This window comes from Dromaius novaehollandiae, chromosome 5 (genome assembly GCF_036370855.1).
Source record: "Dromaius novaehollandiae isolate bDroNov1 chromosome 5, bDroNov1.hap1, whole genome shotgun sequence".
Classification (NCBI taxonomy): domain Eukaryota; kingdom Metazoa; phylum Chordata; class Aves; order Casuariiformes; family Dromaiidae; genus Dromaius; species Dromaius novaehollandiae.
Window position 1 is genome coordinate 11638635 of NC_088102.1, and position 25532 is coordinate 11664166.

The 25532-nt window shown below is 42.1% G+C and overlaps 1 protein-coding gene across 3 annotated transcripts in view; it reads right to left on the bottom strand.

Moving 5' to 3' along the window:
* Positions 1 to 3939: 3939 nt before the first annotated feature.
* The window catches only part of KIF26A (kinesin family member 26A), a 102482-nt gene continuing 80889 nt past the window's right edge, over positions 3940 to 25532 (bottom strand). For all 3 annotated transcript variants that reach the window (XM_064512019.1, XM_064512020.1, XM_026111366.2), the window contains 10 exons: positions 20671 to 20880; positions 18705 to 18798; positions 17960 to 18222; positions 17535 to 17718; positions 17079 to 17238; positions 15232 to 15394; positions 11282 to 14666; positions 6972 to 7162; positions 5970 to 6120; positions 3940 to 5402 (listed from right to left, as the gene is read on the bottom strand). In XM_064512019.1, the coding sequence (XP_064368089.1) occupies positions 5224 to 5402; positions 5970 to 6120; positions 6972 to 7162; positions 11282 to 14666; positions 15232 to 15394; positions 17079 to 17238; positions 17535 to 17718; positions 17960 to 18222; positions 18705 to 18798; positions 20671 to 20880 (4980 nt within the window). In that variant the 3' untranslated portion in view covers positions 3940 to 5223. The remainder of the gene's footprint in view (positions 5403 to 5969; positions 6121 to 6971; positions 7163 to 11281; positions 14667 to 15231; positions 15395 to 17078; positions 17239 to 17534; positions 17719 to 17959; positions 18223 to 18704; positions 18799 to 20670; positions 20881 to 25532) is intronic.

Below are 25532 nucleotides of genomic sequence, written 5' to 3' on the forward strand. Positions count from 1 at the left end.
CAGTAGTGCCATACACACCCTATCATCAAGCAGTCCCCTGAAGGTCTGATAATAAATCTCTCTGAACATCTACACTGTCAAGAGTTATGTCTCACTCTATGTATTTCACAAACAGCTTTCTATAAGTCAAATTCTGCATGAAGCCATGAGATGCTACCTATGGGAGCAGCCTGGGAGCCAGTTTATGCTTTCTAATTTGCGCTCACGATATCATTCCACATCAACAGACTTATTCTTTCTTTTGTCCCAAATACCACTGGTAAATAAAATTTTTTTGAGCAGGATCTTCATCTGGTGAGAGTCAGCATAGCTCCACTGAACCACTGCTAAAGCAGTCAATGGGATATAAGCCAAAAGTGGAATGTTTTGCTGGGTATAAACCAGATTTACTCACTTGTTTAAGCAGGTGCTTAAATGCTGTAGCGAGCTTGGGCCAATATACACCACCACGTTTTTAATCTGTGTCCACTTCTGCCAACTTGGACATCTGATACAGAAGTCATCTTATAGCTAACATTTTTGCCTTAAAACCTACCTATAGTCACAATATAGAACAGCTACCTGTGGAATTATGTTCCGCACATAACTTTAAAAATAAAATGCAAGTGACTGGAAAACATAGGTTTATAACTAGAAACAAAATATACGAGCGTCTTGAAATAGAAATAAATGAAACGCTTTCCACAGGCTGAGAAAAGAACAAATAATCTCATATTTGTATTGCATTCTCTATTAGTACTGATGTTTCAATACTGCAGTTCAGGGTGTCCTAGAAATACCTTAGCTGGGACTGGTTAGGCCAGAAGCACTGCAAGAAAAAAGATTTTACACATACATTAAATGAGTTTTGTATGCACACTGTAAGATTGCTCTGTAGCAAACCTATTTGTAACAACTGCATTTTCAAAGACTTGAACCAATGTCCCCATAGATACACACCACTTAGTACATGGTTAGCAGCAACGCAGCTTACAGGAGTGACTATGGACTCATTTGTCCGGCCAATCCTGCAAATTCTGACAGCTCCCAGGAGTGGTTTTACTTATTAGTCTATGACTGTTGGGTGGGAAGATCCAAAACTGAGCTTGGTGGCTATCTCCAGAATCTAGGGCACTTTTGAGGGGACCCAGTCCTGTTGCTGAGAGCTAAGCGTGATGTGCGTCTGCTCAGCGGCCTTGGTCACCAAGGGAGCCAGAAACTGTTCCCCCAGTAAGGAGGAGGGAGAAATTTCATGGGAAGATCTGCAGGCAGGGAGGGAAGGAACCCTGTGGGGCATATGGAGAAATGGAGGCTGTAGTGTGCAAAAAGCACTGTATAGTGCTCCAGTACTGGTGGGTTTCTAAGGTTTTATTTGATACCATAACAAATTCAGAAACATCAATTCTTCAAGTGTATGATTTAATGGCTCTCTTAAATCATTATATCTCAGTGGAAAATTAATTAAATAAAGCATCCAGCCTCATTTTGCAATTATCACTGGTAACATTATATAACTGAGTCTTTTGCAAAATAGACTTGAATCATATACTAAACATATATTTGTATAAATTTTAACTGGATGGAACTGCAAAAGTAACCAAAAAAGGAGTATTACAGGATCTGAGAACTTCTCTTGAGATATGGAAGTTAATTTACTCTCCACAACTACAGATAAAGAATAGAATTTGCATAGGGAAAAGTCTACTATTTCATCCATCAGTGCCTCACCTTATTTTGCATCTCTGGCTGTTTTGTGTCACTGAGCCAGAGGCTAAATGCATTTAATTTGTATGCTAGCGCCATGTAGACATGGAACCAAGCAGCCCTGAAATGTCTCTTTTGCTACTTTGTGGAAAACATAACCATAGTTAAAAATTAAGGAGAAAGTATCATACAGCGCAGGACTGATCAGCAAACACTGTATGGCTGAGCATTTAAACAAATTGTCATGTTTATATAATTAGGTGTGGGCAATTAGTGGCTTTAATTTTATTCTAGAGGCTTTTAATATTGCCAGGAGGGGACATAACTAAGACTTTTGAGAAGAGGGCGAAGTGACTGGCAAAAAAAAAAAAAAAAAAAAAAAAAAAAAAAAAACAGCCACAAAAACCCTTGTGTCCATTCCAGAGGGGTTCACAGGCTACCCAGAAAAGACACAAGCCCAGCTCTGCTGTGCCCTGAGGGGGTCAGAGCCTACCACCTTTGCAGGTCCTTTGCAGAACCCACCTTGCAGCAGCCCAAGCCATGTTCTTCTAAGGGACGGTCCCATGGCACCAGCAGCATCACCAAACCCGCAGCATCACCAAACCCAGCTCCTCACCAAACAAGGTCAGCCCAGCTGCAGCCTTTTCACTATATCCGACAAGGTAACTTCATCTGCCACGTGCAGAGCTCTCCTGAACGCATTTGCCTTTGGCCTTCTCTTGGTTGGAGGTTTTCCCCTTTACTAACACATACTTGTCTCTCAGCACTCTGCGGCCTTTTTTATTTTAATTGTATTTATTTATCTCACCCTTGCTCTGAAAAAAAAAAATCACAATGTATTGAATCGCTGCCTGAGTTTTTTTCCTGTCTGTGGAAGAACTGAATTATCTGTGACTTTCCACACACACACACACACACACACACACACACAAAATAAAACAGGAATTTACAACTTTATACATATATGTAGCAATCAAGGGTATCAGCAGGAGGATACTACAGAAACCCCAGACACCATATCCCCCATGCATACAACCCGGTGCAATCCCAGTACTTGATAAGCAACCTGAGGTGTGTCCTTTCCAGGGCAAACCACAGAGAGATAAACTGGCATCATCACATGGCTCCCCTTGGCAGGATTCATCACCAGTTTTGCCATCTGAGGGCAGGACTGCGTTTAACTCTCCTCGCTGTGAGGAGGCACAATTAGAAGATCAGAAACAAGGACAGCTGAAGAAACAGGATTGTCCAAAACCCAAGTCCTTATGCCTGAAGTTTCTCCACTGATCACTTAAAAGGACAGAGGTAATAGGATGATACAACGTCAGGAAGGTACCCAAATCTGCTGTCGCTGGAGCACAAAAGCCTGCCTGATGAATGTCACTCACTTTGTGTGAGTGTCTTCATCTCCAAGAGGAATCACCGTTTCATCCAGCATGTTTTAAATAATTGGTAGCAAAACTGAATTTGGACTTAGGTGACCTGCGTTCAGCTCACTTCTCACTTCAGCGCCATATTTCATGTGTGACCTATGCCAAGTCAGGAAGATATTTAAGTAGCAAAGTCTTGCTCTCACTCTCCCACGCCACCAGCTGCAAAATGAGGAGGAAAGCATTTCTGCCCTCACAGGACTCTTGTGAGGGTGAGAGCGCTTTCTTGGTGTTTGGCTGCTAGGGCCACATAAGGAGGGAGAAAGCGGGAGGGGAATAATTCATGTATTACAGGCAGTTCAGCCAAATAGCTTGAAGATACTCAAGATTATGTCATTACAAGCACGAGCTTTACATTAAATCTGCCTGGAGTTACAGCAGCTGGCATCAGTGGGAGATGAGGCCTGGGCACAGCTACCTTTTAACCAGACAGCAAATGCAAGAGAAGAGAAATGAACCTGCTGGCTTGTTATGATGGACCTATCCATGGATGGCTGATTCCAGTTCCTAAAGTCTTCTTGTATTTGTAACCCCATTTTTAATTGCTTTGTTCCATCAGGGAAAACAAGTATCTGAGCCTCAGGTCCTTTTTCTGTAAACTCTGTGAAGTGCTAAGAGAATATAAGTATTATCATTGGTATTTATTTTACCCTTTGGTGTTTTGTCTCTCTTTCCTGATTGGTTTATTATGACTAATGTCAAAACTCTGTTTGCAGTTATCTCTCTTGGGCAAAGAAATAATACAATGTGACATTTAATGCTGTATACCACAGGCCATCTTCTCTCTTCAGAGCATTAAAATCACATACGTAGCACGGAGCAATCATAACAATAGATGTATCTTTTATTCACAGATAAAAACTGAAGCAAGCTGTTATAATACATATTTGTACAAAGGATTTGAAAAAACCATAAAAAGGAAGATGATCAGAAAATATGATTCATTATGAAATGGGGTATTACATACACTATTAAACCTTTTCAAAAGTATTCGTTTGGCAACAATTTATCAATAGTTCCACACTTAAGTGGCCTCCTTCAAAAAAGCACAAATCTCATGCAGCATGTATAAACTTGATCCTGAGGGTTTGCCTTCCTTAGAAAAACTGTAAAAAGATATACTATTTGTCTTAAAAGCTCAAAATGCAAATGCTATATTTATAGTCAAAACTATATAAAAATATGGACCTAACTTAACATTTACAAAAACTTTTTGTTTCTTTTTTTGCTTGTTTTATGGTTTTGGTAATAAACATAATTCTCAATTCCTGCAGTCAGAGAGAAAAAAAACAAACCAAACCACAGTGCCCTTTGTAGACTTCCTCACATTAAGTTAATGACTCCAAAAAGACCAGGTCTGTGATAGGTGAGGTTAGTAACCAAAGAAGTAGGTAAGCAGTTAATATATATCTATATATGTATATATAAAATGGAAAACAAACATTTATTTTGATCTGAAAAAGTAATAATACAAAACCTGAAGGTAAAAGAATCATCTCAAAATGCAATAATACAACTTTTCCATAGATAAATGTTCATAAAAATATCTTGAATCCTAACCAAGAAAACAATTATAATACAATTTTAATTCTGCTACATAAAACAGCTTTTCTATGAAACAAGAAGGCAAGTTCAGGTATGAAAACATAATTTACTTATTGCTTTTGCTACAATGTTGTTTGTTTTTTACATATAGTCATAAATACACTATACAGTATAAAATATTTCATAGGAATACATTTTGTGGTCTGCTTAGGTTTGCTGGCTTTAATTTTAGCACCAAATACAAAAATGAAAATCAAATGAACTTTAAAGGCACTTCCATTGTTTGTTTGTTTGTTTTTTAAAGTCTTGGTTTGTACTAAATTTCTTCACTTCCCTCTGGTAGAAGCAATATTTGTTCCTTTTATCTTTGTACAGTTCAGGTCACATTGAGGCACCAAATGATTTATGAACATTCCCATCCCTCAGCTGTTTCACTCTCCTACAACATTCATTGTTGCTTTTTAGTCTTCACTTTTCCTCCTTCACTTCCTGGCTCCTTATTCTCTTTTCTTCTTCATGTCGGACGATTCAGCTCCACTTCCTTCAATCCCTTGAAAATCTCTCTTCAAACCTCCACTTCCCTTACTCCATCTTGCGCATCTGTTATCATCCCAATATCAAAACACGTCACTATCATGATATGTGACTTGCACAGATTAACACACTGCTCCAGTTCCTCTGTCACTTGTTCCAGTGCCTCCAGGTACTCCTGTGACTCCTTATCGAGGTCAGGATCCACTTCAACTATCAGCCAAAAAAAAAAGTGGGTAAGAGAAGCAGCTCACAGTAAAACATTATTCTACTGGCCGAATTTAACTTGTGGTTCATCACAAGGGAGAAAATCATGTGGAGTACAATTTCATTTCTGTTGAACTAAGGAGCTTTGTCACTGTGTTCAGCAGAAGCAGAACTCTACCTTGAGGCTCCTGTCAAGCAGAGCACTCAGTTTGTGAACAAACCTCACATCTCAGTTTCCCAGCTGTAACATCCAGGTGGGAATATTTTTTCCTTCTTTGGAAAGAAGGAAAATCCACTGTAGTGGATTATAAAGGTTATATAAATATTTAATAATAATAATAATAACAGTGAGCCTCTGCATTGTTTCACCTTCCTCTTCTGGTTGAGCTTTTTGTTCATTTCTGGTACTACTCAGCACTGAAAGCAAATCCTGTATCACAGCAATGCTCATGCAGTCGCAGAGCTCAATTTAGCCAATAGTCTAAATAAGTGCTTAACTTTGTCAGTGGGACTGGTCACATGCTGAAAATTGGTCACATGCTGATAATACTGCTATTTTGTAAAAACACTTACAGTCTTCTTTCCACTTATTTGGATCCATCATCAACCTGCACTTCGTCTCTTCCAACTCTTCCTTCAAAAATTCATGCTTCGCCTTTACTTCTCTGATTCGTTGCTGGCGCCTTTCTAGTATCTTCAGCTTCGTATGGAAATACATCAGACCCTTTTAAGACACAGAAAGACAATTTCATGAATTTGTGTGTTATGAGCTGACCTCCGACAGTTTGACACAAATTGCTCCCAACTCATTACTTGTAAGAGTTAGCAGGTGGGTTGTTTTGTTTGGTTGGGATTTTTTTTACTTGAAGTGTACATTAATGGATTCTAATCTAGAGGAACAGCATGCTACATCACTTCAGCATTTGTTGCACTTTACTGAATTAGCAAACATCTCTAGTATATTCTGTAATTACTACTGTTTGTAGAGGATTTTTTTTCCAGTAGCGCAAATGATAAACACAGCCTAATAATGATGAAAGAGTTCTATTTAATACTAGCCATAAGAATTTTTATTTTCTTAAAAGCACTCCTACCTTCTCAACATCCTGGAAAGGCTATTATGAAAGAAACAGGAAAAAGGCATCAGAAGAATATAGATTTCTAGTCTCCAAAATAGAATTAGTGGAAGTGTTCTCCAATTACGAGTAAATTAAACTCAGTGCATCCCTGATGTAATAGAATCTTACCATATACATGAAGAGTTAATGACCCTACAGTTGAGAGAGGCTGTAAGGTTTCATCAGTCAGGCAGGCTAAGACTATAAAGTCTTCCCATAATGTATTCATTGGTAACTTCCATTCACACCATCAGTCATGTTAAACACAATTAATTTTAGACAGTAATCATTTTCATTTTCTGTGTTAAGGGTACCCCAACATATGAATTGTAAAATTAATAATTATAGTGCTTTAATTGCAATCAATTTCCTGAACACCATTCCAGCATTCAAGCAAGGATTCTGCCTGTATACTGTAATTTAAGTTGTCTACAGTTCTTGTAAAATATGTGCTGACCTCAGTTTCCTCTTGTCTGTGTCGCTGTAATCGTTCCACATCATCAATCTCATAAACTTTAATTTCAAATGGCTCTTTTAAAGTGCCTGGCAAAGGTGGTAGATCAATCCATTGGCCAGTCACACTGGGTTTTCTTCCTAGGGAGGCAGCATCCGGCAACGGAGCAGGAATCAGTCTACGACGCTGGAGACCTGAAATACGAAAGACAAGTGTTCCTCAGACTCAGAGAACTAACAGACTGCAGAAAGTACTGCAGCAAATTAAAGATCTAGGTTCGCGGAAACTTAGGAGGAAATGCTTTTCTTGATCTTTTCATTTTAGTAAAATACACCCAGGCTGCTAACTGAATTACTGTCTTGATGAAGTATGTTCCTCTTGCCTTACTGATGGGAGTAACAGCAGTTCTTCTCCCAAAGCAGATGTCTGGGAATCAGTTCTTTATTCTCCCCTTCCAAAAATATTTTGCCTGGATTATTTTCTCTTTGATCAGCAATAACGGCATTCACTACCTTGCTGTGACAATGAGCTAGTGAATAGATTTCAAACCAATACTGATTATGGCAGAGTAATCTGAAAATCCCCTCCTCCTCCAGCTAAAGACAAGCAAGGCTATCTAGGTAAGATCCCATTGATAAAAATCTCATTGTATTACCTCTTCCAAAGGACAAACAGCTCCCTCCAGGACCACTACCAACGCTTTAAGGTGCTAAATACGAGCAGTTTTCAATTACTTTGTGGGATTGGGATTTATTTGGCACTTCAGAAGGCAGCAGCCAGCCAAACTGCAACTTGAGTCACCTCTAATGTCCGCATATCACTGCCCATTTGCACCAGCACTCAAAAGGTCAGAGCGTGACCTCATCTACTCCTCAATGACAGGGCTCCAGATTTACGAACAAACAGCAAATTGTCACCATGATGCATCTGCTAGGACTCAAGTTTCCTGAAGCAGAGACTGACTTGTGTCCTTCAAAAATGTTGGTAATTTTCTATGTAATGCTTGCCACTTCAGTGTCCAAGCATTTTTTGTGGTTGTAAGTCTCTCTGCATTTTCTGAAAGGCTTACCTTTACACTACATCTATCAAGGATGAGTATATGTATAGGGCTACTAAGGCAATATTATAAAGTTGCAGTCCAATCCTTAAATAGAAGTGCTGAAGGCCACCAGAAACAAGCTGAAGTGTCATGTGATAATAGTATGTACAAGTAGCTTCTGGCTGACTGGTGACAGTAAATTTAGTGCCTGAAAATTTTCCTCCTCTTATGGAAAAACAGAAAGGACTCTTTTTTCCTGGTCTGATTGCTAACAGGGAGCACATCATACAGACAAAACAGTGCTGCTCAGAGAAGGATGCTCCTGAGATAACTTCTGAGACCTTTACAGGAAAGTTAAGTGCAAGTAAGGGCTGTTGGGTCAGACCTGCCATAAGATTCAAGAAGAAACAGACAAAATCCCGGCACATACCCCTGAGAGCAACGCACCTGCATAGATACCTGAAGAGGTACCTGGTTTACATATTCTTAAGAAATAAATCCCTTACTCTTAATTGTTTCCTTGTTAATTTCTAAGTAACGACAATAATCACAAAGGAAACATTTTGGAAAGGGGAAGACTTGATCCTACTTCTACCTTGGCAGGCTGGAGTTTAAGGGACTGAAGCATCTCATACAAGGAGACGCTGAGGGAGTTGAGGCTGTTCAGCCTGGAGAAGAGAAGGCTCAGTGGGGATCTAATCAATGTGTACAAACATCTGATGGGACAGTGAAAGAAGAGAAACCAGACTCTTCTCAGAGGTGCCCAGTGACAGGACAAGAGCTAACGGGCACAAACTGAAACACAGGAAATTCCACCTCAACACAAGAAAACACTTCACTGTGAGGGTGGCTGAACACTGGAACAGGTTGCCCAGAGAGGCTGTGGAGTCTCCCTCCTTGGAAATACTCAAAATCCAACTGGACACAGTCCTGGGCAACCTGCTCTAGCTGACCCTTCCTGAGCAGATGGGTTGGACCCGATGATCTCCAGAGGTCCTTTCAAACCCCAACTACTTTATGACTCTGTGATACAACCCAAGGGAGATCTAAAAAATAGTCTCTCTAGACCATAAAAAGTTAATCTACGCGGTGTTGGCCTTCACCTGTTCATCATTGCCACCACCCCAATTTATTTAGCCTGAATCACAAATACAGTCCTGCCTGCTGAAATCACCCACTGTAACTCTGATCCTGTAACCTGCAGGACCTCTCTGAACAGGATACCGAAAAGATGCAGTCAGACATACATACGAAGCAGACTAACTTCCTATCATTCCATTGCATCAGCCAAGGCCAATGTCATTTCTTTAACATGAAGATGAAGTTAAAGAACAAGGGGAAAAGGTTTCCACTGACGCCTCTGGAAGTAGGTTCTGTCCCCAGGATGGGCTTCCCTTCCAAAGCTTCCGTAAGTCCAGAGACTGCAAGTCTCCAACACAGCTTGACAATTTAAGCTACTCCAAGAATATGTCCAACATTTTACAATGATGACAATATGTTTTAGGCCAGTAATGGGTCTACACAAAACCCTTCTTGTAAGAAATATTTAACGAAGCTCCTAGGAAACCTCATTTCATGTATAAAATACACTAGTGTGTCAAAATGTAAAGCACTGAAAAAGTAATAGATAATTTACTGATACAGAGCAATTTCAATTGAAAAAAGAAATAGTTTGTCATTTTAAAAGATGTTATAAACTTTTCCCGGCGCAAAAACAAATACAAATCCATCAGTGGGTAATACCTTCTCAATACATGTGCAACCTATACAGCTGTTAATATTGATTTGTAGGAAAGGTTTAAGAGGTTGATGTCCTATGGAAAGAAAACTGTAGTAAATGTTGCACTAAGTCTCCAAACTAATTTATCACCTGCTGAAGCAGCTCAGGTGCTTTGACCAGAAAGCACTATGAAATGTATATCAGTTTAACCCGTTTTGTTCTACTTAAGAATCAAGCATCATGTGTGTCTACAGGGATTGTAATAGTTACCCCCTTTCAACCAAAGGATCAGATTCAGCCACACTCCTAGTATTAGGATACTCTTTTTCCAGCAGCCAGCACACTTAGGCTGCTGAATCACACTACTGGTCAGCAGCCGCACCACACAGCTTGTCTCAGATTCTTTATGATACTACAGCACTTCCAAGCTGGACCAGTAAAAATGACTCTGTAACACCAGTCATAGAAGCCTGATGCTGAAGCTGGCTACAGTCAGCAGCACTTACACGAGCACCACTTGTGAAAGCAACACAGAAAGGCACCAGAGACCTGGAGAAGGAGACTTGGCTCTTGCATGATCACCTTTGCATGGTACAATTGGATGTATCTAACTCAGCACAGTGTAGGAGTGGGAGCCACCTCTTTTAAGGGATTCTGCCCAAAAGTTTTCTGCTGCTTACAGAATCTGCCTGGCCACTTTAAAATTTCCTTACAAAACCACTATTACAATACAATAATTTTGGCTGATAGTGTTAACCTAAGCTTTGCTGCATCCTGTATATGCACTCATCCTCTTCTGCCTTACCTCCTCTTCCTCCTAAGCCTTACCTTTGGGTAATCTAATGCAAATTCAGCAGTCCTCATTGATTCACAAACCCTTTTCTCTTCTTCAGGCCTGTTCCCCCATTTTGAAACTAAACTCCTAGCCCATCTCATGGAAATTCCTTCATAAATGTCTAGCCAGCAGCTCTTCCTCTCTTTACTGCCATTCTCTCCACTTTTTACCCAGCCTGCAGACCCACACTCATTTCTTCCTCATAAAAACTCACCAAGGTCCACCCAGCACCCTCACTGCTCCCCCTCATGTGAAAAATACTCCTTTTCTAGTGATGCTGCACAGCGCTGAGAACACAGAGACGGCTGACGTGCTGCGATCACTGCTGATCCCGCCGAGGAATAACCTCTCGCCCATCCCCTGGGCTCCCCCATCTGCCTGCAGCCATCTGCTCTCTCCTCCCTTACAGGGAGATGGAAAGCGCCTTGGGGCACGCTGCGCTTTTCCTGCCCTCTGAGACAGAGCACCTGGGTCACACCTGCAGCCGCGAGGCGGCTTTGAAGTAAAATAAATGACAAGGAGCTTCTGTACTCGTAAACACGTGCACCACAAATGCATGCAGACGCATTCAGCTCTGCACAGCGTCTTCCTCCAAGCCAAACAACCTTGCCTTCGCCGCAGGAGGTGCCATGGAAAGTCAACATCCCCGAGGATGCCGCACCGCCGCATTTCGAGCGCATTTTGGGGCTTTCAAGCCCCGCGTCCTGTTTCTTCCTTACCTGTTGATCTCTTCTTGGGGGACTTCAGGCTCCTCATGCGGCCCGGCGAGGACATGCCGCTTTCGCTCATGGAGTCGTGCGCCGAGGAGGCGCTGCCCGTTGCTTCGCTGTCCCGAATCATGCTTTCATAGCCGCTGCTGCCCCCGCTGTGGTAAAAAAGAGCTGTCCTTCCCATGGCTGGCGGCAGCTCCCCGCTTAAAACGCTGCTGTTGTCACTGCCGTGGCCGCTGCTGTACCGCTGAGGCCTCCGGGGTGCCGTTATCTTGCTGTAAGGAGACGGCAGCACCGGGATTTGCGACTTCTCATCGCTGAGGTTGATGCCGCTGTCGTTGCCGCTGTCGGAGTCCGTGGAGCCTCGGAAATGCCCCATCTTGGCCGAGCCACCCGACACCAGCTCGTTCACGCGGCTGTTGGCCGCCCTCATGGCCTGCTTGGTCCCCATAATGGTTCCCCTGCCGGGTTTGCTGCTGACCACCTGCACGGAGCGGGGGGCCGCCTTCCCGCTCGGGGCAGTGCTCGAGCTCTTCCCAACGGGCTGCGTCAGGGACTTTACCGAGGAACTGAGAGACTTTGAGCCATTGGTGGAGAGGCTCCGGTTTTTATTTGCACTGGCTTGGATCTTCTGGTTAGTTGTGCTTTTTGCCTGGCTGTTTTTACAGGGCATGGGGGCAGTGAAGGACTGTGGTAAGGTCACACTGGAAGCAACAGGAGGGACCCCCAGCCTCGGGACGGAGCGCCCTGCCCTGCTGTTATTAGCACTCACGTTTTCCCTTGCCATGCTTGCTTTGGATCCTACTGATGTCAGACTGTCACACCTTTCAAGGGACATGTGACTTCCGTAACGGTGGACAGCTTCGCTCTTCGATGCCTTCGTCTTCAAACTTGACGTCATCTTAGGCAAAGAGTGGTCACCCTTCAGGTTCATTCTACTGCTGACACTTTCACTAACACAAGATCCAGCTTTTGACCGCAAATCTGCTTCTTCTTCAGCCTTTGGTGTGGCAGCTCTGGCAAAGTCCAAGCCAGCAGCTTTTCCCCCACCATTACCCAGACCAACAGGTTTCTGTTCCAGGCTCGATTTGCGTACAGGAGGTGTTGGAGGTGTTGGCCCACCCGGCCTAGGTAACATGCTTGACTTCTGGGGCGCGCTTTTCTTTCCCAGGGATGATTTCAAGCTGCCAGCAGCCAGGGGAGCATCCAAATTCCCCCTGGTCACAGCCTCTGACAAAGTACTGTTAGTGTGCGATACTGGCATCACACCCAGTGTGGTGGCTCCTCTCTTCAGCTGTGGCATCTTCATTGCAGTTTCTGACTTCTTTGCAGCTCCGCTGGAAGATTTGCAGGCCATTTCACAACCATCCACAACTCTCTGAGAACAGGCAAGCATAGTTTGCGACTTAGTTGGCCTGGATGCTGTACTGAAATACTGGGCAGCTTTTCCTGGCTGCTTATCAGTACCAAATGTGTGAGATTTTGGAGACAGCACTGAGTCTGCAGGGTTTGTTTCCAATTGATTATCCGTGCGTAAGAGCCAGGGATCTTCAAATATACAATGTGGACTCTGCAGCTCTTTATAGCTGAGGACAGTATTATGGTGGATTGCAGACGAGGTAGTTTTTGATTTCCTAGGAAGACTAGAATGTATGGTTTCTATCACAGGTGTATCTCGAGAATTAACAGATTTTATTTTTATGGGCTGATCAGTGACACAAAAAGCACTTTTTATCTGAGATGCTTTGGTAGTTTCCGGGATTTGGGGGCTTTTGCTGATGCCTGAGGACAGCTTGCTGGAACTCATGCTCTCACTCTCCAGCTCAGAGAAGCAAAACCCACTGTCATTCAGAGCACTTTTCAGTGGTACGGGTACATCAGGTGAATCCAAGTTGAAGGGTTCCTCAGACTTATTACAGCTGTAAGATGACTGTGCAACAAAACTGTCACTAGAATGTGCTCCATCACTTTCAATTGTACAGATGCTGACTTCGCTAAGCCATGAACTGATGGAGGAACGTCTGCTGCTGGTAAAGGGATCCTTAGCAAAGGGCACAACGATATCAATATTTACACCAGCAGAACTTTCCTGTGAGGTATAAGCATCAAACTCATCATTTATGCTGCTGATAATACTAACCGGCCTGGAACCTGATGCAAGAGCCTGAAGGGAGCAGTCGCTGTTAAAGCTAATGATACTGGAAGGTCTTCCGTTATCCAAAATCCCACTAATGGATAGTTCTTCCACCACTGTGAAAACAAGCTCATCCTCTCCATTCAGCTCAACAGGCTGCTGCAAAGTCACCGTGGTGGTTAATATATCCCGATCAAAGCATTTACCTCTGAATGCTGACCGGAAGCTGTGTACCTCTATAGCACCCGACTGATTCTGGGTGTTGCTACCAACCAGAAATGTGCTTCCTATTGGGTTTTGCTCAGGTTTGTTAACCATCTGCTTGCTCATTCCCACAGGAGGAGTCCGAACTGCATTGCTATTGTCCAACTCCGAACTCTCAGCCTTGGAGCTCGGCACTTGTTCTCTCTGCTGTGGAGGTGGGGGTGCCGGGCTTGGCAAGGGTCTCTTCACATACAAGGACTTTTCTTTAATGACAGGTTCAGCTGTGGCTTTATTTTGCTCCTGATTCCTTGAAGGGCTACACCTTGAGGACTTTGGAGAATCTGTGATTGTCTCTCTCTCCTTCTCTCCCTCCAGTACTGAGTCTATTATTTTGCCATCAGCTTTGCTCTGCTGCTTGGAATGCTCTGTTTTGAAGTGAGGTGTGCTCTTTTCATGACAATTGCCTCCCCTTGGTGTAACAGCCTGGAAATGAAGATTATATCCTTTTTTTGGAGATGCAGTTTCTGGTGGAACTGGTTTCTTAAATCCTCCAGAAGGAGAAGATATCTTCTCCTTTATCAGTTTAGTCTGTCCATTTTCTGTACCTCCAGGAACTGGACTACAATTGGATGCAACAGAGTTTTCTCCACAAGCGAATTTGATGGGTTCCTCACTTCCATCAATGCACTCTAACCTTTCTTGCAATTCAGCAAAAGTGTTGCATTTAAAATGATCCTTGTCAGAACTTCTACCAATAGCAGAATTGTCTTTACTTCTCTTCTTGTTTAGGGATGGGATTATGGGAACAAACTCTGGAGGACCTTCATTATCTGTCAATTCCCTGTCAGACAAAGCTGCACCATTGGGACCAACATAAATGACAGTATCACAAGACTGTTCACTGCTGGAGGAATAATCAGGATCACTAGATATGCTCAGGACAGGAAGGTCAGGGTCAAGGGCAACAGTTCGTGGGTGGAACGGTCGCAAATGGGGCGGTCTTCGGACATGTCCTTCTTCACATGAACTCTCTCCTCCAGATGAGCTGGATGCATACTGCAAATGATCAGTAAGGAAAAAGTTATCAATATTAACTGAGGTATATGTATGTAATTATATAGATGTGCATATAATTAATAAAAAAACTTGGGTATCCAATATACTGGGCTTTGTGTGCACTATTATAACCACAGCTAGTGGAAAAATGTTACAGTGTGAATTAAAATAACAAGGTCATGCTACATATATTTTACTATATCAGGAGTAATATAACAATCACACCTTTTCAGATAATTTTCATTAAATATACATTGTCTTTCTCTTCCTCAGTTGTCTGTTCCTTTCTCATGGGTTTTTAATTAACACAAATTGAAGCTTTTGCGATAGTTCCACATATAAGCAATGAAAGAATACGTGTTTGCAACAAAAAGAAAGGGAATTTCAGGATTAATGATCAAGGGGAGGGATGATGGCTCTGTGCCAAGCCATTTGTCAACTTCTCTCCTGAGCTTTTATGCATTTTGTATTACTTCTTACTGCCGAGAAATCCCACGTTCCCCCACCAAGAGGTTAAGAAAACTCATTTTCAAATGAATTAATTGCAGCTTGTTTGTGCACCAACCTTGGATTTCTTCTTTCTCATTCGGTGGATTCGCGATGCAAGCTGAATGGTTGTGAGAGTTTCTGCATAATTGGCTGGGGAGTCAGAAATATGCGCAATCATGGTTGTTCTGCAGTTGATGTTCCCAAGTGATTCCCTCAACAACATTGTCAACTTGTTGTCCCTGTGTAACAAATGAGAACACTAGGATGGTTTCAAGAAATTACAATCTTTTTTGTAGATTTTTGCACCACATATTGTACTTTCATTATAGGACATATGCATGTATGGTACATGTAGGTAAGAAATACGCTGCTATTATTTGACCATATGTAAAACATGTCTAAATGTACCATACAAAGATGCCATCATTTTGATAATTTATCTACATGTGTAGTTGTGGTATGATAAGTCATTTTATTTGTTGCTTAGACAATTCTAAAATGATATAATTCTAGTTACTTATCTCAGGTTTAACTCATATTACCCAAACAGCACATGGGTGCTAGATTTTCATCTGGGCAGACTTAGTATCTGGACATGCAAGCTCTGTGAGCTGTATGTAAGCAATTTTGGTATGAAGAAAAAAATTAACAGAAATGGTGAAAAGATCTTAAACAAATATATCATTAGATACCAGAAATATATTATCAGTTCCATCCCAACTAATCTAGCTTCCCTTCTGCCTGCTGACTTTCCTCTCTGAAGGCTTTCCTGATGATGCGAGTCCTCAGCTGTGGACAGCAAAACTGAGAAGTCGCTGCGCTTTGTCCTGCGCTGTTCTCCAAGACATCTCTCCTGTGGGGACCCACAGCAGCCTGGAGGCTGCTCCCCCCAACTCCTCCGAGCTGGCCCACACACACGGGAACTGCCACTGTGTCTCTGCTCCCCAAACCAGCTTAGGTGACAAAGGGATCGCTCCTGAGGAACTCCCCTTCCCTATTCTAACCACCCACCCATCCTCCTCTCCATCAACAAACCTAGCAACTAGCCTGAGAAAATTATCTATTTTCTGCCTCATACACAAGGACAGGACACCTGTTTGAGATGCCGCACTAGATAAATATGTGAAATGACATGATTGATAATGAAGGCATTAAGTTCTAATGCATCAACACAAGCAGCAATTAAATTTTCAGTATTGCAGGCCAAGTTCTGGTAGGGGGGTTTACGACGTGGATGTTGTCCTTAGGCTGGGCTCTCCACAGGTGTGTTTGACATAACATTACTGTCAAGCACACTCCCACGAAGCAATACACCTACATGTTCGCTTCTGCTAAACAAATGTGCAAGTGAGTAACAGTCCTCCTCTTTTTTTTAATTGAAAAGATTAGTGTGTGGCTATCACTCAAAAAGCCATACTGATAAACAGCCCTTTGATGATGATACTTCATATAGCTCATTGGTATTTTCTGAAATTTCAATAGAATTTCTAAATTTGGAAAGGGGAGGGAAAATCCTATGAATTTTTAATGAAAATATTCACTACTTTTGTCCAGCTGGCTGAGACTGGTCTAAGTTCCAAATCTGGGAGACAGAGAGGAGGAAGGAGAAAAGAAAACATTTTGACAACTTCCCTCTGTTTTTTAAAACATCAGTCCCTCCCCAACACACACACACATTTCACCCAAACTAAATACATGACAATATCTATATGATTTTTAGTCAGCTGAGTAAGAATTTCATGTTACTATGGGACCTTTAAAAATACACAATATAATCACAAGTGATCCTGAAAGAAGACAGATCCCTCTCTGATAAAGCCTTCTTTAACTTCCTCTTATATGAAGAGTACACTGTTGATGCAATTCATTGTTCAGGTAACACCAGCCACATATTTAAGGTAATGCATGCAATAATTCACTTACTTATATGGCACATGCTTAGCACCATTAATTAAGGCCAAAATTACATTGCCCAGGGCAGAGAGAGACAAACACAGAGAGCCTCCTCCATCTCGGGTCTTGCTCAGCACTTTTTCACAGCTCCCTAGATCAATGAGATGCAAGCGGCTGCGTCCTCCAGACACTAAAACAATAAGGGAAACATTTGTACATCATGTGATTGCATGGACCCAAGCCAGACTGAGTACTCATAACATATTCAAATGAGGAAAATAATGAATGCAGCATGGGATAATGCCCAAATTAATATTTAATGGCAGGGAAACCAGATATTAGCCACAGCTAGCAAAGTTAAAGGTGACTCTTGACTGGCTTGAGGGTTCACTTCATTTTTTCTTTATAAGTTCTTTGTAAATTATTATTAAACTAACCCAAAACCAAGTCATTTAAAAACAAGCAATTTGGGAAGATGATTCATACTTCCTCCTTTGCCACTCTTCTCCATGCGATATTGGTATATGTGAAGAGTGAAGAGCATATGCGAATTCCTCCTATCTTCTTCCTCGCATTCAGGTTTGCTGGTACTTCTGGCAGCAATTGCAGCATCAAGGAAAAAGGCAGCTTTCTCTGCTGTTGGGGCTCTTAGCTCACTTTGGTTTTGGAGCTTGAATATAAACAAGAAAATGACTAATTAGCACAGGGGCAATTTTTTTTTGCTGAACTGGCTAAATCTCTAGGGCACTGAAAGAAACAAATATGTACACCATGGGAGCAGGGCTTACAAATTAAAAGCAAAAAATTTTTTTTACTGTCTCAAAAGTTGTCATAATTGTTGTCAGATAAAAGGAAATAAAACGTGGAAGAAAGTCAGGCTCAGAAAATGTGTGTTGTGATATCCACTATACCTGGGTTCCACATATTGGATCTTCTCTCAGATAAACCCCGGGAGACTGGCCGTCCTGAAGGCTGCCAGTGGCTACTTCAGCTAACAAATCCTTAAGGTTTTCATCTTTGCCACTGATCTCCACAGCAGATACTCTAATAGAGAAACGAGTTCCAGTTTTTTCTTTACGCTCATTGATTAATTTGAAGAGCCAAGAAATTGCACATGGGATGATACCAAGGCTTTGTGTGGAATTATCTTTCCCAATCATGGTGTAAGATTTTCCTAGAATGGAAAGACAAAAGTGAACTTAATTCACCTTTCATGTACAAGACAGTTTCTCTTCATGCTATCACCACTGCACATTCTATGTGATGACATGTGCTGCACAGATAATGGGAAATAACAGATGCAAAAATGCAAAGCATTTAATTATTAATCCATTACTATTTATTCAATTAGTTTTGCCATTTTTGTAACTCAGACCCACAGCAAATTAAATTTTAAGAACATCTCTGATCTTTTGATTTTCATCACAATACACCTATATAAGTATGCTCCTGAATAAGCTAATCTGATGTTACATTTTACTTTTTCAAATTAAAACTTACAATCCCTGTGTAGAAATAAACCATGATAAGTTTGCAAAGCTAATTAAAAAGAAATTCTAATCTATTCATATACTCCAGGTTTATTGTTCCAGGAGCTGACAGCATGTAATTACCAGGCTGACATAGTAATTAACTGTAACGAATTTGGGAGCTCACCAAGCTTGACATGACCAAAGCAAAATATGCAACCATCTGCACCATTCACAACAGACTGGATTACTTCTGCTACTGTTCCAGAGCATACCTCCGCCTGAAAGAAAGATTGGAGACAAATAAGTAAAAGAGAGTATACTGCTATGGGTTCTGCTATTCTTCTACATGAAAAGAATGACTTAGTATTTTTGAGGCACAATACTCTCCCCATGTTTACGGCCTCAGTCGTATTATTTTAGTAACTATGCTATCTTAAAAAATAATAAAATCTGCTACTATAGCCTAAAATAGTTTTCAATTCTATTAAACCAATTCTCTTGGAATATTGATTCTAAGACTAATATAGCAAACTGAATGCTATCCAACCAGGCTTCCTGCTGCTATAATAGCTTAGCCAAGGGTTTTCAGCAATAGTAGCAACTCCATTGAAATTAAGCTACTCAGGAGTGCTCACAGAAATTAAAGACATTCATACTGGAGAAAATGCATTAAGATCCTTGAATAGGATTTCATAGTATCACTTTTTCCTTTTCTAGGGGAAACATCATTGTCAGTAAAGAGAACTTGCTAAAATACTTGAGTGTACTAAAACCAGTTTATCCACGTCCTTGAAAGTTTCAAATACAATAGGATATATTAAAAATGGTAATGGGGCGGCGGGGGGGGGAGGGGGGCGGGATATGTAACTACAGTGAAATGATAAGGCTCTGCTTGCAGGTGCACAGCAGAAAGCATGCCTTGAGCGACAACGCCTGCACCACAGTCGCTGTGCTGGCTGGCGACACTCAGACAAGCCACAAACGGGCCCCTGGAAAGGCCCATCATGAGAACCTGAAAGAGCCTAGCCCAAGCTGGGGTCAAAAACCTAGAGGATGGGTGCCAAAACCAGCACAGCAGCAGGCTGCGATGAGCCACCTTGCAGCCAGGCTGGCAATGGACACCCAGTAGCTGTAGGAAACAGCCACGTCCAGTTCCAGACTAACGCTGAGATCGGTGTTGTGAATTCCTGCACAAAGACACTGTTTGGCTTATCCAGTATCTTAAAATCAGGCTCCTGCAGAGGTGGCCGTAGCCTTACGCACGGGTCTCTGAGGGCCATTATTCTGCATCTTTAACACTGAACTTAGACATTTTCATGCATCTGATTTGGGAGCCAAAAAGACAACAAAGTAATAGTAGAAGACTGGAGGATGGATTACTGAACTTGATCTTGTCTTGTTTTCTCAACTTTAATAAACCATTTTCACCTTGAATGTTTTGTGTTTTATTCTTCTTTCACCAAACCCTTTTTTTTCAGGCAATTTAAACTTGAAGTGGTTTTCCACTTAATTTGTTCCCCTTTTTAAAGCTGCTATACATTTTTTTCTGCACCCACGATTTTGCTTGGAAGGGAATTTCAGGTGTCCAGTAAAAACACCCTTTTGCAGGACAAGAGAAAAATCTGCACCATCAGCACCACCATCAAGATAAAAGAATCAGTCAAATACACAGCATAAACAAACTGGAAAAGGAAAGGAAAATACAAAAGCTCCCCGTCTGTTTCAGTATAGCAATCCCATGGGGTGAGCTGTATCTCTTCTCCTAACAACAGCATTTAGCTTAACTTTAAGCACCCGCTCTTTTCCCATTGAAAGCAGTGGGGAAGGACTTCATTTCAGCAACATCACGTGGGTTAAAACTTAACTGAATGGAAAAGTGAATTTCAAATTGGCTGTGTGTCTTTCAATAACAAGAGAAAATGCAGGAAAATAATTTAGTCAGCAAATCCATCTCCCCAGCTATTACTCCTTAACTTACATCTCAGCTAAATGGAAAATGTAAGAATTTATCCACTCATCTATTAATTACTGCGTTTTTTTCCAGGCATGAAGGCAACTCATTCAAAATTCCCCAGAAACAGAACTCTTAAGGCAATCAAATGCAGTGGCCATGAGAAGGCTCAGGAGGTTGATACGAGTTTCTGCAGTACCTGTGAAGCATCCTGGGGGAATACTGCATCAAAGGCAAACATCTTTGGGACAGCAACGACGCCTCTCCTGTGACCTACGTTGGAAGGCCCACTTGTAGCTGGATCGTAAAGCGTGATTTGCTTTTTTCGTGGATCTACCTTTAGGAAGGACATGGATTCAGATGTTTCATGTGCTCCTTGAGAGGGACAGATCCTTACCATCACCTTCACCTGCAAGTATTTAGAAGGAAATGGCAACTTTAGTTCCCAGCTGCAGATGAACACATGAAAAGCATTCCTCCCAAACCCACTCCTCTCCCAAGACATGATCATTTGTAACACGTAGGTGTGTCAGAACAACAGTGAGACATAACCAGAGCCAGATTTTCCAGACTGGCTTCCACCCTGGGGTCTGCACTGAACTCGGTTTTAAAGGTGCGCTTTCAGCCCTCCAGTTAACTCTGTTCCAATCTTACCATTTCAATTTCTAAATACTTAAGCTATAGGTGTAATCTTCTGTAGGTGTAGTACCATGCCTAAAGAAAAGGAAACTCTAGTCTCCTACCTTTCATGTACTTAATGTGACCGAATGTGTACAAACTGTTCCACTCTGAAAATCAGTCTGAAAAATGCCAAGCTCAGAGAACCAGCACATTCAAACTGAACTATGTCTGGAAACGTTCAGTTCCTTGCTCACATTCTTCTAACGAGAAGGTGCTTCTCTGATAGCCTTCCCAGGCAGACGTCTCTGCGCTGTCATTGCTAGGCTCTTCAGTGGTTAGCTGCCGATTTATTGGAAGTCTCAAGGAAGGAAGGAAAAAAAATTCACAAGTCCCGAAGCCTGAAAACAAACCACTCACAAAGCACGTTTCTATTGCAGTAGCGCTACTGCTTGTTTCCTACACGTGGCATTTTGAGAGTGTTTTTAGAGAGCTCAGACACATTGGCTGTGATTTCCAGAGCAGCTCAGCGGAGCCAAGTGACTGGGTCTCACTGAAGTTCAGCGAGGTCTGCGCACCTGCTTCCTTTAACCTCTTGGACATCATGCTCTTGTTTTGGAAAACTCTGTGAGATACTACCTCACACCCACTTATAACCATTTATCCTTACGAAATGCTCCCAGGTCAGAACCAGCATATTTTATGCACCCGGCACTGAAATAAATGACTATTCCAGGTGCAGGGAATCACTTTGCAGATCTTCGACTCTGTACTACCCAGCAGATTCAAACTTAGATAAAGGCAACGCTTTGCCAGAGTGACTGTGCCCAGTATGAAACGCTTCAGTAACAAGCTGAGTAACAGTATTATGTCCTTATCCAGCTACAAGAGCACCATCACAGCAACTGTGATCCTGGGCTTCACCAGTGTTAAGCAAGATACTATGGGAAGAGCCTCAGCGGCTGTAATCCACTACTGCCAGCAGAACTGGAACAATTTACACCCGCACTCTCCAGAGCGCCCATCACGAGCCTCCCCTTCTGCGGTGCACCTACTGACCGTTACCAAACACACGCTCCTCCTTTTATGGTGTTTGCATCCGATTTACAAGTGGAGCGACAGATAGCAACCCCTCTGCTGCAAATCTGCCGGGCGAATCCCACAAGCACAGAGCGTGCAGCAGCTTGCTGACTTGAGTCAGGCCCTGCTCTAGCACGGAGTCACGTGTTGCATGGGGAAGCCGGGCTGAAAAGCATAGATTTCTGATGAAGAAAGATCCACTTTTTCAGTAACTTGCTGCTGCCGAATTTAACCTTAAATCTCCCAGAACAATTTGACTCCTACTTACTACATTCCAAGAATGTTTTTTTCATTAAAATGCTGTGCTTTTATTCCATGGACACAATTTGTCTCATTTTCTTTCTACAAAACAACGTGCTTAGTGGTCAGCACCTCTCCATCGTTCCCGGATCCAGAGAAATAACAGCCAAAGAAGAACCGAAAGTGAACAACTACTTCAGCAAAGCACGAAGGGGGAAAAGCAGGCCTCCAGGCACTGCCATGAACAGAGACCCAAGCAGGCTGAGCCATCCTGCCGGGACCTCCTTTCAGACCAGGACATGGTGAAAAGGTGGTGGCCTCCACGGCTGGTGCAAGCCAAGCGTGCTGCCCGCGCCAGGAGGGTTCACAGCAGACGGGCAGGAGCAGCATGACGCACCATGCTGAACCGCCCCACCTGTATCCGCTGGGGACGGTGGGTTATCTGAAGATTTCATTCAGATCCCCAGCTGTTTCATTTCTCCAAATCCTCCTCTCCGCCGCATGCAGGCATCCCTGCACAGTCACTCGGGGTACGGCTGAGCGCTGTCGCAGGAAATACTTTCCAGAAAGCGACCCACAAAAACTCCCCCCCCATCTTTTCAAAGAGAGAGGTTAAGAAACAACCGACCCCTCCACTAAGCGCTACGGGAGGCTCCACCAGAGGTAGCACCAAAGTCTTCCAGCCCATTGACTCAAGCAGTCCCCTGATTTCAGCACTTTGCTTTCTTTCCTCTCGCATACTGATATGAATATGAAAACACAGTCTCAGAAAATAAACGAACCTTAAAATAAATGAAACAGCTGCTTCAAAAGCAAAAGTGCATCAGAGGTGACAGGCTCAAGGCTGTTTCCCCATAAAAGCTCCACGAAGCCAGCTTTGTGTGGTGTCACTTCAACCTTGACATGCTACCAAGGGGCTCAGAAAAATAACCTTCCCAGGAAAAATAAATAAATAACAATGTATACACAAATACAAATGCCCACTTCAGGGTCACTCAATTAAAACGAATGTTTAAAATACACGCTGTTTTCAAAGCGTGTCTCTAAACAGTCCTTTCTTTTCTCTCTTATGCCTATTATTAGATTATAGCAGTCGGAGTAGCGTAAGAGGAAAATTGGTTTGCTCCTGACCTCAACAGTGAGTTACCTCTATCGGCGTTGTTCCCCTTAACACAAAGACGGCTTCACCCCCAGAAAAAGCTCATGTGTCAAATCAGCTTTTTGAGTCCATCTCTCTGAAGCTGGAGGACACTAAACGCTCTCCCCATAATGGATCAGACTAACTCTTACGAGGCCTCAAAGGTCATGTTCATTTTTCCACTGAAAGTGAGCTTTCAAGAGAAATGGGAGAGAGAAGAGAGAAGGGGCTGGAGGGAGCTCCTTCTTTAGCATTTTGTATATAAAAGCTGATTTGCAGTGTAGAAAAACACCAATTTCAAACCTAGTTCCTCTGCCAGCTAGATCTGAATCTAACTGATAATTTAATGCTATTATCCAGACCATTAATGCTTAAGGGCTATCTACCAGAAATCGTAGGGTTATAATGCGTCACTCTTATTCATGATGCTGAGCTGGACACTGACATCACTTGGAAATAAAATGGAAATGCCCATGTAAGTACTACAAGAAAGAAAGATTACGCAAATCTATCCTGTTGGAACAGCAAAACCTAAGTGTAGGCAAATCCTGGGTGCCTGCACATGGTTCTCAGTGCACAAAAGACAAGTGCACCTATACTGCATCGATATCAGCTACTGGTAACACTTCGTGGGCAGTGATAAAAACACAAGATAAGGAATTTGGAGGAGAATGAATGAAGAAACAGAAGAATTAAGACTAGTCTGAAAGAAAAAGAAGGAGACATAGAGAAGGAATGGCAAAAGGAAGAAAGAGAGACAGAGAGGAGAGACAAACACAAAAGAAAGGAAAGACCATACAAACACAGTGGTTCCAGGAAAGTCATCTCAGGCTCAGGGCATCTGCACCCTGACCACTTTTAGACTACTTAAAGGGAGCTAAGATGGCATATCCTTCCTTTTAGAACAGGGGATTTTCAGTAACTCCCTTTATTTCTCTTTTCTGTATTTCTTCCCTTAAAACATAACTGCTCTCTTCCATGTCACAGAAAGATGCAGAGTAAGGAAAAGAATTATAGATGAAAGCTTTATAAAGGATATAGGGATTGGTACATATACATTCATGCACGCATTGAATATTGGATGGAGAATGAATTTTAATGAGTGCATTGACCAAGAGGAGAGCTTTGTATCTGAGTTCAATTTCTGCAAATAATACTAAAAGAAATAAACATCACAATACATGCACATTATTAATACTTTTCTCAGTGCCTGAAGCCATCTTGAATCATGCAAATCACTGAAGTATCTCATTAATTAACTGGCTCTATAATCTTGTGGGTTTTGTACACTGGGGGTTAACACACAACTGCTGAACTTTCCAAATTCCTGTTTCTGCAGGAATCAGGAGGTCAGCGGAATCGCTGAAGGAAATCCTATTAAAATCAAAAGTGTTTGGGAAAAGAAGATGGTAAATCCACCTGAATATGCCATTAAAAGATAAAGAATTTAATAAATAAATATATAGCATATAATTTGGAAAAGCCCTGGAAAAGGGCATGAGGTCAGAGGCCCACCTACATACACAACAGTGGGTGTAATTTTAATCGTAACTGGCAAGGATAGGAGAGAGATTCACAGTAATTGGGGATTTATTTTTATTTTTATTTTTTTTTTTACATTTATCTCTGTCAGCCCACAATAGAAATCAGGGAAAAGAAAGGTTATAAAAACAAACATCTGCAAGTTAGAATTCACTTGTTCCAGCCAGGGCAGGACAAACCCAGTGGATGGATGCTTGTAGCATTAAAAAATAAAAATAGAAGTCAAACCACTGTTTTAGGCACTCATCACTGGAGTGCTAAGGGAGACAAACTGACAAAAGGCAGATTCCTGCAAAAAAATGTAACTTCCAGAATCAGAGAGAGAAAAAATCCTTTGTGTGGAGAACAATGGAAACAGCTAGACCCCAGTTAGCTTTGAAAACATCCCAAGAGACCATTAGAGAACCACTGATCTAGAGAGTACACTCAAATATCAGCAATTT